Raw genomic sequence first — 16,261 nt, forward strand, 5'->3', positions numbered from 1 at the left:
ACAGTTCAGCTCTAACCAGTCTCCAGGTTTTTTTGCAGGGCAGAAGTACTGACAGAACAAGCAGAAGAGACATCTGGTCCACTTTTGCTTTTTTAGAGTAAATACTTAAAGCAGCAGAGATTCCCTTGACCAAAATCCTTGTATGGAAATAGCATTCAAGCACCACATATCAACCCATTTGGATGACTTTGGTTGGTAAGCTGAAACCAAGAGCCCACAGAAATGCTCTGCACAGCTGTTAAGGAGCTGGCTAAAAAACTGGTTCCACGCCAACACTGTGTTATAAACTGTAGGTCCCATTTTACTCTTCATCTACAGATCTGTCTGTCTACGTTTGAAAAACAGAAGCCTGCCAAGGGTGGAACCTCTCTTGGAACGGAAAATATTACCCACTTTCCTCCAAATTATTGTAACTTTGAAATTATGGGGGCTTTCAGGCAAAGATATGGGAGAAGGAGTAACAGTTCTTCACTAGAATATATATATATATATATTTATTTCATCATCCAGATGATGAAATGGGCTCTAGCAGGGACCTCGGAGCAGACATTGGAATGGCAGAGGTGGGCACAAAGTGTAGCAAAATCTCCAGAGCCCTGCCAGGAGCTGCAGGGTGTCCAGGTGGGCAAGGGGTTTTGGGGGGTAAAAGTGTAGCAAAAAAACCCCAAATCAGCACAGAAAACAGCAGGGCTGGGCAGCAGCAGCTGGGCTCCCACAGGCAGCTGGGTGACACTGCCTCCAGAGGGGATCAGGGGTCAGTGTCCCCTTCCCAACGAGGTTGAGTGTTGAAAAAGTCCCCAGGTCAACAGCCGCTCTTCAGAGCAGAGACTCACCCGTGGTAAGGAGACGCAGTGAAGAACACAAACACATTGCAGTGGCACTAGATCCTCTGGACAGCAACAGTCTGGCACCAAAACCACACCTACCCCACTCTGGTCCCGAGAGAGAGCTCAGAGCTGAGCCCAGCCCTCACCTCCCAGCCAAAATCTCATGGTACCTTCTGCACTTCCCAAAGCCCCCAGCTCAGACACAGTACCAAACTGCACCCTTCTTCCTCCTCCCAGCCACGTATTTTGTCTCTCTTAAGTATCATGGTTATCATCTCTTAGGCAACAAATGGGAGAAAATTCCCTGAGAAAGAAAAAAAAAACCTCCAACACTGATTAAAGTAACTTTACAGTTCCAATAGTCTTCTCTAGCACTGGCTTCACTACCACATGAGGGATAGACCTTCCAAGGATTATCCAACAACCACAAAGCATAAATTAAAAAGCCCAGGGAATGGGTCAAAAAGCCATTGTGAAAAGGAATCATTATTCAGTGACAGCTTTCATTTTTGGTCAATGACATTCTGGGCCTCATCAAAGATCCAGCACTATCAAACACTACATCAGTGGCCAATCCAACTAATAGAATTTGCAGATGACACATGGAAAGAAAGAACAGTGCAGAAGAATAAACAGAAACTGTACACATACATTTGAATTCTGAAAATAGCTTCCTCAACTGAAACATAACACTGTGCTGACTCCAGACCACACGTCCACATGCGGTCTACATACTACAGCTTGGAGCTGGGGTGTGTTATAGATAAGTACTGTGATGGCTGGCTCTTACAGTTAAAGGATAAATACTGTGTGTGTTAAAATAAGTTGTGTGGATGTATATGTTATTGTAATATATACCCCATGAACTGTGATTATCAGGTAGCTGGGTAATTGGGGCATTTGGGGAGGGCCAGGTTGATGCTACAGCTAACCTCCAGTCAAGACGCAAGAAAGCAGTCTCCACCAACAGACAGCAGAGAAGGAGTTAAGCAAGACTTTGGCAGGGCCTAGGGGCATTAAAACATGGTAGTTTAAACCTGTGCTCTCAGCACTGCTCCTTCTCCTTATTCAGTCCTTTGATGTATTTTTGTCAAGGTTTAATAAACCTTTCAAACTGTAAAAAGTGAGTATCGTTTCTCACAGGTGGAATGCCACGAGGAGATGGGAAGGACAGAGGATGGGGTAATGGGAGGCACATGGTGGAAAAGCAGCCTGCCATGAGCTGGGCAAGACCCAGCTCTTCCTCCACAGCCCTCTCCCTCTTGCCTCACTGTTCGCTGGCAAGCTGACCAGAACACACCTGCAAAAATACTTCAACTTTATTATTTTTGAAAATGTTCATTGCATCAATACCACTGATAGCTCAGCCCTACAACCAGCTGCATTGGCACTGCTCAGGAGAGCTGTGTGGGACTGGGCATAAACACTGGCACAGAGAGAAGGGAGGAAATAACACATTTTTGGCAGTAAGGTAGTCTAACTCTACTGTCAGAGCCAGGCTGCAGCAGAAAGGCTGATGTGAGCCCTGGGATGCACAAGGATGGGGGAAAGGAAGCTGACCTGGTAAGGTGAACCCTGGATTGTCACTGAGATCAATACTGTAATACTGCATCTCGTCCTGGGAAAAAAAGATGAAGTGAACGTAGAGCAGAGCTCCTGAACTGTTCGGGCAAAGTGTAAATGCCTCGCAGTGAGAGATGTAAGAGCTCAAGATCCTCAGCACAAGGGACCTACTCCAAAGACAAGGCAAGAGGACCAGGACAGAATCTGGCAGCTCCTGCCCAGAGAGGAGGGAGGGACAGAGGTGGGACAGCTCCTCCAGACAGCCTGGAAAGCACAGTCCCTCCTTGTGCTGGAAGAAGGATTGTATCTGTGCAAAGAGCCAACTGCCATAACAGTGACCACCCAAATATCCTTCCTCTGGCAGCAGCTCCAGCTATAGGAAATGGGCTTCAGAAGCTCAAGTGTTGCCAGGGACTCTGTACTGCAAGACTCCACAGAGGCAGAAATTAAGAGATTCAAGGAGAAAATGAGATCGGAAGGGGTCCAGGGGGCGCACGGAGCGAGCTCCTGCTCCAGCAGGGGCAGCTTCAAAGCCAGAGCGTGCTGCATGCTGCTCCTGAAGGTCTCCAAGGATGGAGATGCCAGGGTCTCCCTGGACAGAACTGCTGTCCCTTGTTCTGAGGCAGAACTGACTCTGCTGAAAACTACGACCATTTGTCACAATGCAATGTCCCGTCACTGTGTGCCTCACACTTTGGCTCTCTGCTTTCTAAGACCTTCTTTTAGGTGGCCAGAGAGTTCAATTAGATCTCTCCTAAGCTTCTCCTCCTTAGGCTAAGATGCCCCAATTCTCCTGTCCTTCACCATACAGTCAGACCTTGCCTTCCCATCAGTCTTCCACTCCACTTGCTTTAGCCTGTGAATATCCCTGGTCTTTGTGGGAGCTCGGGACTGGATTCAGGGAAAGAGAGAGATTTCACTGACACCTGTCTGTGCACAGCCAGCCTAGAGCACTGCAGGGCACAGCTTATCCACCAAAACTCCCAGCCTGCACTCATGCTGTCCAGGGATTTAGATCCCACCCTGCAGAGATGATGGAGTTTATCCTACTCAGGATTTTGAATTTGCCTTTGCACTTGCTGAACCTCAGCAAGCTCCTCTCAGCCCAGCACTGACCCTCCAGTTTCTGCCTCTTGTAAAACAGGGTGCATCCTCCCCTGGTGTCTTGGCCTGAAGATGTTAAACACAACCCCACTATCAAGCCCCAAAAATGTTCAGCTCCCTGCCATTTAGACTTCAAGGCATGGATGACTATGTACTGCACTTCTCCCAGGCCTCCCAAGTTTTTTACCCACTTTGCAGTTTACCCATCCACTCTAAACCTCCCGAGATCAGCTTTGATGATAAGCTAAGAGCTTAAAAATCTTATGGCAGGGTCTGCCAGTGTGTAACCACAAATTCTTTCTATAAAATGGCTGATAATTCCCCCAAATAGAGAGCTAAACACAGCAAGGCAGGCAGGAAAAGGGAAATACAATGAAGCTTTCCACTTAGAATAACATTTTTGTAACCTCTTGAGTCCAAGCTTTCTGCAGATGAACTGAAAATTGAAATTCCCCACAGTAAAGGTGCTCAGTTCTTGCACAAACTACACAGCAGCTCACTTATATATGCTACTCTCCCTGTCTGTGCAAAGTGGTTTCAGAACAACTTGCAATTCTGAAAGCAAAACAACTGCATTTCATGGTCACATTGCAATATGACTAATTTTATAATGTATGTTGAAGGATTGCTATTACACAGTGTAGCTTTGAAGCACATTTAACAAAGCCTTATCTCGGATCATCCACATCCTGTTTGTTTAAGAGCATCAAAACAACACTATAAAAATGCTGCTATGCTTTACAGTGAAAAACACAGCTAGAAGGGATGGACACAGATGATGCAGACCACAGCAGATAATTCTGACCGTGCCCAAGTTCATGCCTCTATGGCACTGGCTGTGTCAGAAAGTCACACAGGGCTGGCCTGAAGCACAAGGAACCCCCACAGCTCTCACCTGGCCTGGTCTGGTTACAGCGTTAGCCCTTTGTCACCTCATGTCATGACATGTGGCTCTCTGTGCAAGACAGACTCCTGTGCACCCTGGCCCATTGCACAACCCAAAGGAACTACAGTGAGTTACTTGTAATGACAGAAGCCTTCCAACAAGACCATCCCAGCCACAGAATGGAAGTCTTTACAAAATGTTTTTTTAAAAACTATTCTCTGCAACCTGAGCAGCGTAATAGAAAAGCTTTTCAAAATAACTGAAACTAGATTTTGCAAACCCAACAGATGAATCCCAGATTGCAACATACCTGTGCTATTAACTCTTAAGAGTAAACAAAACATCCACAAATCCTTGCAGAATGTCCCTTTGTGTACAGTACACACCTTTGTGCAAGCTGATGAAGTGACTGTGACAGTCAACACAATTTGCCCCAACTTACTCGACTGTGAGCTTGTCCCACAGTTAAATGTAGCAACAGAGAACTGAAAGAAACTTTTTTGAGCCATCAGGTCCTGTCCCTTCATACTGCAGACTCTCATGCATTGTCTAGTTCTATCATAATCCTGAGGAGAGCTTCTTTTAAAACCTCTGAAGGTCGTTTGCACCATTATTTGCTTAGTTAATATCCTTCAAAAACCAGTTAAAAAGCAGTTCAGTGTTTCCTATGTAAACCAAACAAAAACTATTTCTTAATTTCTTTACTAGTACATAATGCACTGAAACATGGAATCCTAGAATGGTTTGGGTTGGAAGGACCTTAAAGATCATCTTGTTCTAACCCTCTGCTGTGGGCAGGGACACCATCTACTAGACCAGGCTGCTCAAAGTCCCATGTTAATACACAAATATGTTAACACTCTCTGATTCCAGAGGGGGGAAAAAAATTAATCAGAATAAACTCTTACAGTAAAGTAGATTAGTCAGATCTTCTAAATAAAAGTAATAATGGTACTTTTCCTCCCTCAGTTGTTCTCTGTTTATTAGGAGATAAGTAGTTAATTAATAGAGAAATGTTATTTTTAGAGTGGCTGAAATCATCTGGAGATGTAATGTGGTGCTTTCACACCAGTTCCCCTCTCTCCTGCTCACTCACAGCTGATCCAAAGGAATCTAGAGATCCACAACACAGTTCCTGTTACTCATGCTCTGCAGAGGCCATTGCTGAGCCCATCCTGGCAGCACTTCCCAAAGGTTTCAATTGCAAGGTAAGCCACCATGAAAAGTCTTCTTACCACAGGGATTTTAATTGAGCAACTGCAAGTGCTAGCTCTAGAACACCCCAGCAACTCAGGGCAGGAAGCTCCCAGGAAAACCCTCTGTTCATCATCCCTTGCTGAAAGAAACTCATTCTAAGATACTCTCCTGGAGCTGCCAGTACCAGGCTCCAGTTAATCCTATTGCAACACCAGGTCCTGTCTCAAGGAGAGCCTACTCTGGCACTCCAGAAAAAAATAACACATGCTGCCACAACAATCAGCTAAGGCAGAGCAAGAGGAAAGGCTGTGGCTGGACACTGAACTAAGGGATACCACATATTTAAAAATATCCAGCAAGGCAAAAGTGTGTGACTGCTGACATGCCTGTCAACCAAAGCCTGCTCGGAGCCCAGCCTTGAACCCGGTCATCTTAGAGCAGGGTTTTGTCTATACTGAATTTCTAGATAGTAAACTGTCTAACTGCTGTAATGGACCTTGCAAACTCTGGCCTAAAGAAAGCCAGAGACAGGAAAAAGCATGATAAAAAAGGGGATTGGGCAGAATTCTGGTTTACATCCAGAGATTCAATGAGACGCAGGAAATGAGTTCATGTGTCCAAGATCTCCTGAGTATGGAGAGGCAGAAAAACCCACGCAGGAAACAAACACAGAGATGCTTTACACAAGACACAATAAAGCAAATTTTCATTTTCTGAGAACACCTTCGTTTGTCCCAGCAAAGGAAGCGACTGGGTACAAACACACACCCAGCCCCAAATCCGCAAACACGAGCATTTCTTTGGGCTACTGAATGGTTTGTTGATTTGTATTTAGTCTGAAATGTTAACTGCATCTGCTTGTATATTAAGCTTAACACCTATACACACATTTTTATTTTATTTCAAAACACTCCCTCTGACTGTTTCTAGGCATCCCAGCTCCACATGGGCTCTGCTAAGGGTCTGAGGCTGAAGATGAACTCCTGCACCAAATTTCAGAGCCTGCAGCTCCCTCCAAGCACTGAGATCTCCATGACAGGGAGATGACCACACAGAAAGAAACATGCAATTTATGAAGAAATAGCTTATTCCATTCAACTAAAAGGGTTTTACAGATATTTATGCTGATTTCATAACGTATGAAAGTGGAACAACACCATTCCCAAGGAAGGGACTAATTCTCTCAGATTTAGTGATGAGGGTACCAGCATCCCAGAGCCAGCATCTACACAGACCTCTTGACTTACATTCTAAGATTCTACAGCTGGACTGGCTTCATTATTATTCCAATAATGTAAAAAATATTATTTTAACTGTGATCCTACCCAGCAAATCACCTTCTTCAAAACTTAGCTGCCCTGAAAGAGATTTTAATAATTTCTACTGAAATAGATTATTTTCATTTTGTTGATGCACGACAGCAAATTTCTGAAAAAGTAATAGAATAGAGTAAAATAAATTACTATCACTAAGTAAAAAAGAGAAACTAAAGAAAAAAAAAGGCACTAAATAGTAAAGCTTTCAACAGAAGGACTTAACTCTAGGACAGAGCACAGCCTTGAGCATTACTGGCAAAGGAGGAACACCTACCACAGCTTTGGGTTTGCTGACTGCCACCAGATTGGCCAGAAAATCCTCATCGTACAGCTGGCCAAACACATGGGCATCGTAAGCCACCACTATGGAGACCTCTTCCATCATTTTGCTGTCAGGCTGAGCAGGTCCACAGCCAAGGTGGAGCCTTGGCTCAGCTCCGTGTCAGTTGTTCACACCCAGCTGAAGACGGTCACGGGGAAGGAGTGTCAGGGGACAGCAAACATGAAGGAGTGTCAGGGGACAGCAAACATGAAGGAGTGTCAGGGGACAGCAAACATGAAGGAGTGTCAGGGGACAGCAAACATGACCCAGCAGATCAGCTCCCGCTCTGGCTTTCCTCCTCTCAAGGGTGCCCTTGGTGTCGTGGCAAGCGTACAGGGCACACCTGCTCACACTCCCCGCTCCTGAATTGCACAAGGCATTTGCTGAAGTTTGGAGAATGGCAGGAACCTGTTTTAATTCCAGTATTAGGCCAAAGATGAAACAGCAGGAGACAAAGGAGATCCGTATAAAACAAGAAAAGATCTGGCAGGAGTTTGACAGCAGCACTGAAATCACTGCTGTGCTTCTCCAGGTTGGTAGCAATTGTTCATTCTTTATATCCAGATCTCTCCCATGAAAGCTGATATTCCTGTCAGCAGTCTTCCCTTCCAACAAATTGCTGCTTCTGGTTTATTAGTAAGTTCACAGATGATGCTTTCTTTCAAGCATTCCTTGAAATTTTCTGTCAGTTTTGAAATCTCTCCTTTAAAATCCTTTAAAACACTCACTTCTGCTTTTCTGCAGATCTCAACTGCATTCTGTACCCCGAAGATACTTTGATTTTAGCAGGAAGATGATGGCATCAAGTCACAACGCTCCAAAAAGTGTCCTTCAGTTTTCATATGTAATAGAAGGCAAAACAGCCCTGAAAAATGCAATAAGGCTGTAAAGCTCTTCCTTGAATAAACAGGTATCTCCACAAGTGAAATTAAAACAATTTATAAAATTAAAAATTTCCACAGAAGAAGATTTTTAACTTAGATCTGGCACTGATCTTGTTTTAGTTAAGAAGTAATATGCTCTTGTCTGTGAATCTTAAATAGTGGAGCCACCTTTCAGATTGTTCCTGACTTCCCAATTCATTTATCATAACTTCTTTTATCTATCTGACACAGAGCAAAAACAGCACAAGGAAAAAATACAGAAGAAATAATTAAGAATCACTACTCTGAAAACTACAAATGAAAAGCCAGAAAAAAACCACAGGATTTGAAGAAACAAACAAAACATCCCAGAAGAAACTCCTTTCAGGACAATTTGGCAAGGTAAAACTCCATCCACTACATTTTTATCTTCTCGGGAAGCTTTTTTCCTCGTGAAAAATAATACCTGCTCAAGAAACAAAAATCATTCTGGCCATCCATTTGTCTCCAAAAAGAGTCCGTGCTGGATGCAGTAAATCTGGTAGAAATGTCCAGTACAGGTTGGTGTGGCATTTGAGTACACTCTCCGTTTCCAGAATGAATCCTCAGACCACCTTGCTTTTCTTTTTCCTCTCCTCCTGGAGTATAGCTATCAAAGACTGCAGCTATCTAAATAGCACCAGGTGCTATTTGCATTTGAATAGGAAACTTGAGCAACAGCTCTAGCGGGGCAGAATTAAAATCCTAACATCTCTTCCACTTAAATAGTGGGGAGAAATTACATGTTATTGCTAGGAAACAGAGAGTTCTAATAGGCTTATGGCAAACAAAAAATGCACCACTTGAGGTCAAACTCTTGAGACTAAAGCAGATTCTGATCATGCTTAACCTTTGCAGCATGAAGAAAGATATTTTTCCCTTGAAACACACCTATAGTGCACTCTTTCCTTGTTTTTCTTCAAAGGCAACTTTTTCCAATTAATTCCTGCAGCAGAAAGACTTCAGATTCCAGCCCTGCTAACGAGAAGGTGGCTCTCCATGTCGTCTGTATAAAATGCCTACCTGCTACACCAAACCCGGGTTTTCTGAAGCTTTTAAACGCCGCTTCCTTCTCGCCTCCATTGCCTTGAGGAGATTTTGAAATCTTCTTGAGGAGCAAGTTCAGAGCGTGGGGCTGCTCGTGGCCACTCTGCGCTGGCAAAGGCAACTGCTCGCAGAGGTTCAGTCCTCACCCACATCCCCTCCAACAACAGGGGCTGCCATTACCTTGGAACAGGCAGGTAGGCACAGGGGAGGGAGCAGGTGGTGGAACAGCAAACACTGCCGTGTTAATGAAACACCGATTTAATTCTGCAATAAGGGCAGGAGGTGGAGAATGCAAATTATGAAACATACTCCACAGCTGCAGCTACTTGAACCCCTCCCCTGAATTAGCCAACAGGCATTTCCACTTATAAGGAATTACGGACCAGAACTACCTTTCTCTTTTTCTCTTAGAGAGAGAGAGAGGTTACAATTATTTAACAGAACTACATCTGCATATTATCGTATATTTAGTTCAGCAATTCTCATACCTGTTCATAAACAAAGGGCTTTATAATTTTAGTATGTTCTAACTAGCAACTGCAAGAACTAGCAACTGATTTGTGACATCGGCTGATACATCCCTTTAAATAGAATGTTTTTCAGTTGTTTCAAGCTAACGAAACTGAGCTGCCTGCAAATCCCTATGATCCTGCATTTTACATCCATGTTAACACCCTGTGCTGTGAATCAGCACACAAAATTGTAACTATCAAGCCAGGTAAACTAAATATTTTGAATTAAACTGACCGAAGCAAACACATCTACCCAGGCACAACTGCAGCCTGCTCACGTCAGAATAGCTGGAAGGGAAAGGGCAAGCAGAGGTGCATTCCATCACCTCCTCAGGCCACAGGACACAATCCTCCCAGCTCCTCCATACACAGCCTTCCCCTCTATTGGGGTTTTTGGGTGCTGTGATGAATAATCTACCAAAAGACAATAAAACCCACATAGAACATTCGTATTGCCTTACAGCAAAGAGCACACCTCTGTCTAACACAGCATCTACCTTGCAGCAGCCTTCCTAAAGGACCAGGAATGCAGCCCCCTCCATGACACAGCTGTGAAAGCCTACCTCTAAAGCAGGAATTTTTGGAGAAGCGGTGCAACCAAGCAGTCAGGAGAGCCAGCAGAAGGACAGGTGAGCTGCAGAAAACTGTTCACTTGTTAAGCTAAGTAGCTCTAATTGCAGTTGTTGGGATTCAGCCGGTGGTTAATACAGAACGGAAAATTCCTGAATTGTGCAAACCAGCTCTCCTAGCAAAGCAATATCCTGCTGGCTCCCAAGATAAATTCATTCTCACTCCACCCCCAGGAATGTCTTGCTGCTATCTGACAGGGATAGGATCTTCTGACAGACAGGGAAGTGAGGTATGTGCAGCTCCTTGGTAAGCACTCCCTTCCTGCCACCAGCCCTACAAACACAAAGGCCTTTTCTGTGATTTGCCTCTCGCATTAATCAGTCTGGGAAGATCACAGTCTCTTCAGAGAAGGAAATATAAAACCCCTTTCAGAGCACTTGGAATGGCATTTGGCAGTTTTCAAGATAAGTTTACATGTCTTTTTCCCCCAGTGAGAATGAATAATGATAGTATCAGCTCCTCTTGTAATTCTGAGCCTACAGGAAGGGCTTTTTCAGACATCCAGCAATGAAAACCACCTGGGTTACAAAACAAAAGCTGTGGATCACACACAGTTCTATTCTCTCCTCACCCACCAAGGGCTTGCTAACCATCAGAGAGCAGCAGAAGCTGGAACTCTGTTCCAGTTTTAGACCTGTTTTTGGATTCCATGTGAGACTGGAATGCAAAGTCACCGTGGCTCGCAGGAATGACCCACACCATTCCAGAGATGCAATTTCCAGGCTCTGACCAATCAGTGGTTGCTTCGGCAAGATTTTTATCATTTAAAATGGCAAATCAGCATGGCTATATTTTTCTTTTTCTCTTTTTGTTTCAACCCCCCTCCTCCCCCCCCCCGAAGTCGGTGTATGCACCTGTGTTTCTCCTAAAATAATTCTTCAAATGTGTGGAAAAATCTGGGCTTGATGTGCTTTAGCACCTGTAGTTACAGGGGTAAATCCTCCCAATTAGTTTGCTCCAGGTTTGAAAGCAGGCACAATTGTAAACTCATTTCTGCAAATTAAAGCCAACAAAACCATCCCACTGCAGAGAGGGAATGTGCTCTGCCAGTGGCGGCAGAGGTCGTGGCTGGAATTGCTGAGGCATTTCTGACACACCGGTGATGCACCCCCCCTCAAAGGAACTGTGTAGCCCAACACATGGAAGAGCTGAGGACTTGAGAATCTTCATTTTATGGTGCCAAATACCCAAATTCCCCCTTCCCAGCCTCCCTAAATCTGCTGTGTGCCACACAAAAAGCCACTTGTGCTTCCAAGCAACAGCTGCTGCATAAGGATTTTCTTCCACAGTGTTCCTATAGATGATTAAAGAAAGAAAAACTCATTATCAGCAGCACCCTGATACTCCAGAGTGGGAAGAGCAGTCCAGCCAGTCACTGCCCAGCCTACTGGAGCTCACTCCCTGGATATCTGTAAGCACATTTTCAGCTAATTCTGTTCTGTGTCTCTGCTCTGCTCCTCACTGAGGTGGTTACTAGCACTTCAAATTTGAAGGGTTTGGGTCAAGTCTGCTCTTCATTTCAGGTTTTACATAACTGAGAACTACAGCTAAATAAGGCATGCCCAAAATAAATCTCCTTGTTTTGATTTCTAAAACCACACAAACATGAACAAGATTAAACAGCAACATAGCTGGGACTCCAGTCTACAGGTACCTACGTGCTCATTATTCAGCTCAGTCCATTCCCAATTATGTTGAAGCTTTTAAAATGAATTCATGAACCTATTTTGATTTTTAATTTATTAAATTCACATTGTTACTTTATGTTTCCATACATCTTTCCTAGCCTGCAATTATCACTTTTTCTAAGCCCAATGGAAGTTCTTTCTTCTCTCCAGCTAGGCTTCCTTAAGATGTGAATTGAATGCCAGAAATATTTTGCTTCACGAACTTCCTTCTTGCCTGCTGGGAATCTGGGTTAGAGTTGCATTGACTTTTTGCTTGTTCATGTTTTTCCAGTGGCAAAAGCAGCACAGGACTTCAACAGAACTATCAGTGCATTTTATTTCTTAGCCCCACAAAGAGCTGTGTACTACCACACAGTTATCCCTGAGCCAGTATTGATACCAAGTAAAGGCATATTGAATCTCAGCATGAGTTTTTGAAAATTCCAATTTTTGGCCGCTGAAAAAACAGATTTTACAGGATATTTGGGGCATACCTTGTATTCACCTGATATAACTGAACAAGCTGAGCATATTTCCTCTTTCTCCATCCTTTTGTTTTGGCAAAACAGGGTATTTTTTTTTCCTGTTTGGAAAAGCTAGAGGCAGTACCAGTGAGCTCCCCAAGAGACAAACACTCCTCCAGCCTAATGCCCTCTGAGTGGGCCAGGCTAGTTTGGAGCAGTGAGAACACTACAGGAACCATGCAGAAGGAATGGGCAGAAATTCCTGATTTTCCTTGGAATATAATTTCCTGAAAAACAGCAGCCTTTTGCCACCCATCTCCTGTGTCACTCCTTCTCCTTCAGGACCCTTTTTTTATCTCCTACCAGTTCCATGACAGCAGATATCCACAAACAACTCCACAACTCAGAGAAGTGGTGACAGCTCCAGAGCAGGGCCAGGTACCAGGAACCTACCTACTCCTGCCCCACAGCCATGGCCAGGAAAACCTGTGCCTAAACCTAGGCTCAGGAGCCAAATCACTACCAACAGGTTCCCCGGCTGCTGAATGGACAAAGATTAACATGTTTGCCATTACAAGTGTCTCTGATAGTCCCCCGGGGCTGCTAATCCGAGATCTGAATAATGCTTGTATGGCATTTAGACCACACAAATGCCATTTAGAGCTGAATTCCATAATAAACTCAACACTACCTGTGAAATCTATGTTAAACTTGTTGCATTTATCCCTTCACTTAGTATTGAAAAGAAAAAAAAGGGTCAAGCATATTATCCAAGAAAATGAGCATAATACTTGTATAGGGATGCACTTACAACAACTGACATGGATTTCTGGCCTGGTTTCAGTACAGGTTGATTGGGAGATTTCACCCAAACAGCCTGCTGTCTTTTCACTTACAGCAGATGATCAGCAAACAAAAGATACTAATTAACATTTATCAGCACATTAAATAGCAACATCTGTCACATGAAGAGACACAGGGCCCAGGATTCCAGCCCTCTCATTCTAAACCCACGTTTGACTTTCTGTCTCAAGGTCGATACATTCTCCAAATTTTTCATTCCCTTCCCAAAGAGGGGTTAATGGTCTTTACCTACATCCCTAAGGAAGACTAATAAAGGTAAAATTAATGGAAAATGCAAAACTCTGAGCTGTACTATTACAGATGTTGTCTGTTCCAGTGCTGAACCAGCCACGCTGCACGGGGAGAACTCAGTGACATGTTTACCTAGATGACCTAAAGTGCCCTGTTTCAGGTCAGATTTTAATATCTTTACTGACTATCACTTCTCTGGGACAAGAAAAAAAAACAGGGAAAGAAGGAAAGGCTGGAGAGCCAGATGACGTAAGAAATAAGTAATAGGAAGAAAAAGGCAGGACCACAGCACATCCTCTTCATCAATCCCACAGGAGCTGGCCATGCACAAACTCACCACGACACCCTTGGCTGTGCTGGTACCTCACTGACACCCTGACAGGAGCCCTGTGGGAAAGGTGAGACATTTCTATATGGGAACAGCAAACAGTAATGGCATATTCGCCAAACAAAATATAAATCTGCCCTATGCTTATGTGAAAGATGAGATAACGAGTAATTAAGACTGAAGCAAGGTGGGTGAGCAGGAAATGGCACATGGTGTCAGCCAAACTGGGCTAAACCAGGCAGACCAGTCCAGGCACCTTCCCTGAGGTTCACCAGCCAGTGTGACTGTGAGACATAGTCTAGACTGAGGCATGCCTGATGACTCTGAAACGAGAACATTTCATGCATTTTGCAGTAAAAGTACAAACCACAGACATGTTCCAGGAGAGTGGCATGTCCCTCAATGCTGGAGTTAAAAATCAAGCAATTACTTTGGAGGTCACAGGACTGAATGCAGCCTGAAAAGGTCCAGCAGACAGCACTTGCTGGTAGATGTTGATACCAAAGGTAACAAACAGCTGATTCAGAGAAGGCATTTGACCCATTTGCTAGGAAAGGCAGAAAGCAGCTAAGTCTCTGTACTCCCCTGGGAGTACAAATTCCCTGGGAATTTGCACAGGTCAGCTCCATGGGAGAAAGGAAGATCAGGACCATGCAAGCTGATCAGCAATGTAAGACTACCAGCAGTATTCACTAATCTAAACTCCACATAATCCTCTGCCCCTAAATCCCAATTCATCATCATCCAGTACAGTGAAAGGGAAATTCTGTTCTCATAAGACGATTTGGGAGACAAACTACTCCAGTACTTAACTGTGCTGATCTAGTCTCCCACTGGGAAAATCTGCATCTACATTTAATGCTTCAATGTAACACAATGAGAAAGCTTCTGTATTTACATGTGATTTGAAGATTACCCTGTCTTGATTTGACTGTTAATAAGCTTATTTTAAGAGCTCAAGTGGTATGTGTGGAGGGGCAGAGAAAGCAAATGCTGCCACCAGTTATTAAAGAGTTCTACATGATAATCAGGTATTTTTCAGAAACCAGAGACCAGAGCTATTTCTGTATATTCTTCTACACTTCCCATCTGGTTTATTCCAAGCTTGTCTTTTATTTAAAATCTTGACTATAAGTCTTGTATTACTTACTACTATGATTCCTACTCAACTAAAAGAAATTAGATACTCCCTAAAAAAATACCAATATAAGGAATTTTTCCAGCTCAGCACAGATGTCCACAGGCAAGAGGACATTTTCTCCTCGTATCCATGTACCCTGGTTTGAAAGACAGGTACTTGCTAAGAAAGGCAGGAGCCTCTCTTTGGAATGGTGAGTGTAAGCCGCCCTCCCTCCAAATTATTATAATTTTGGAATTAAGGGAGCTCTCAGGCAAAGATATGAGGGTAGGAATAACAGTTCTTTACTAATGTATCTAACAAGACAAACAAAAACAACAGGAGCTACGAAATTATCAACAAACAGAAGAGTAACTCAGTTCCAGTCCTTTTTTGGCTGTAGGTACTCTCTCCCTGTGCTGGCAATGAGTGAGAGCTAGTTTTTGCTTGATCTGAAGGAAGAAAACCCCATCAAAGAATGAAAAACAAAGGATGCAATAAAACTTGGAATTATTTGCAAAAAAAGTTCTAACAAAGAAGCTTCTATCACCATAAAATTCTTTAATGTATTTCCAAAGTACATATTTTATCTGATCACCATCTTTACTTTCACTGTTCGGAAAGTTAATGAAGCAAAATAAAGCAACTCACAAGAAAGTAATAACTAAGAAAAAGAAAAGCTAGGTTGCTGTCTACAGTGAATTTCATATGTCATGTAAGCCCAGGTACCTACATAATGGACTGAAAGGTTATAGATGTCTTTCTCTCATTTTTGACAGATGTACTGGTTTGGCACTAAAGACAACCCACGGAAGTGATTTTTTCTGAGAGATGCAGCCGGAGCTTCCTCTACGTGTGACAAAACCCAACCAGCAGTTGGTTTTGAGAACTGACAACCTGCTCATCCACTGAGAGAGACGGACACTCCTCTGTGAAATTCACATTTTAAAACGAACGAACTCCGGGAACGTCCCTGTCATTTCCCACCTCTGGGATGGCAGTTATCCTGGTTTCCGCGGCGGGCCCTGGGCGCTGCCTCTGCTGCGGCGTTGGCCGGGTTGGGTTTCCTGTCCCAGCCTGGCCAGGCTGAGGTGCTGCCACTGCTGGATTCTGGCTGAGCACCAGAGCAGCCACCACGGCTGGGCCCTGCTCTCCTGGTGCTGCCCAGGCAAGATATTAACTCCTTCGTTGCCCAGATCAGGTTGGCAGACACTTTGTTCTCTCTCCTGAGTGAAAGGAAAGGACACTGATAGACACACAGAGGAACAACTTGAAGACATCAAG

The 16,261-nt window shown here is 43.9% G+C and overlaps 1 protein-coding gene across 8 annotated transcripts in view; it reads right to left on the minus strand.

Moving 5' to 3' along the window:
* Window positions 1–16,261, minus strand: part of RABGAP1L (RAB GTPase activating protein 1 like) — a 212,692-nt gene that overhangs the window by 25,075 nt on the left and 171,356 nt on the right. For 2 of the 8 annotated variants that reach the window (XM_062497180.1, XM_062497177.1), the window contains exon 1: window positions 7,168–7,278. The exons of the other annotated variants lie outside the window; for them this stretch is intronic. In XM_062497180.1, the coding sequence (XP_062353164.1) occupies window positions 7,168–7,278 (111 nt within the window). Of the gene's footprint in view, window positions 1–7,167; window positions 7,279–16,261 lie in introns of those variants that run through there. 8 annotated transcript variants of the gene reach the window in all.

This window comes from Cinclus cinclus, chromosome 8 (genome assembly GCF_963662255.1).
Source record: "Cinclus cinclus chromosome 8, bCinCin1.1, whole genome shotgun sequence".
In the NCBI taxonomy this organism is placed as follows: Eukaryota; Metazoa; Chordata; class Aves; order Passeriformes; family Cinclidae; genus Cinclus; species Cinclus cinclus.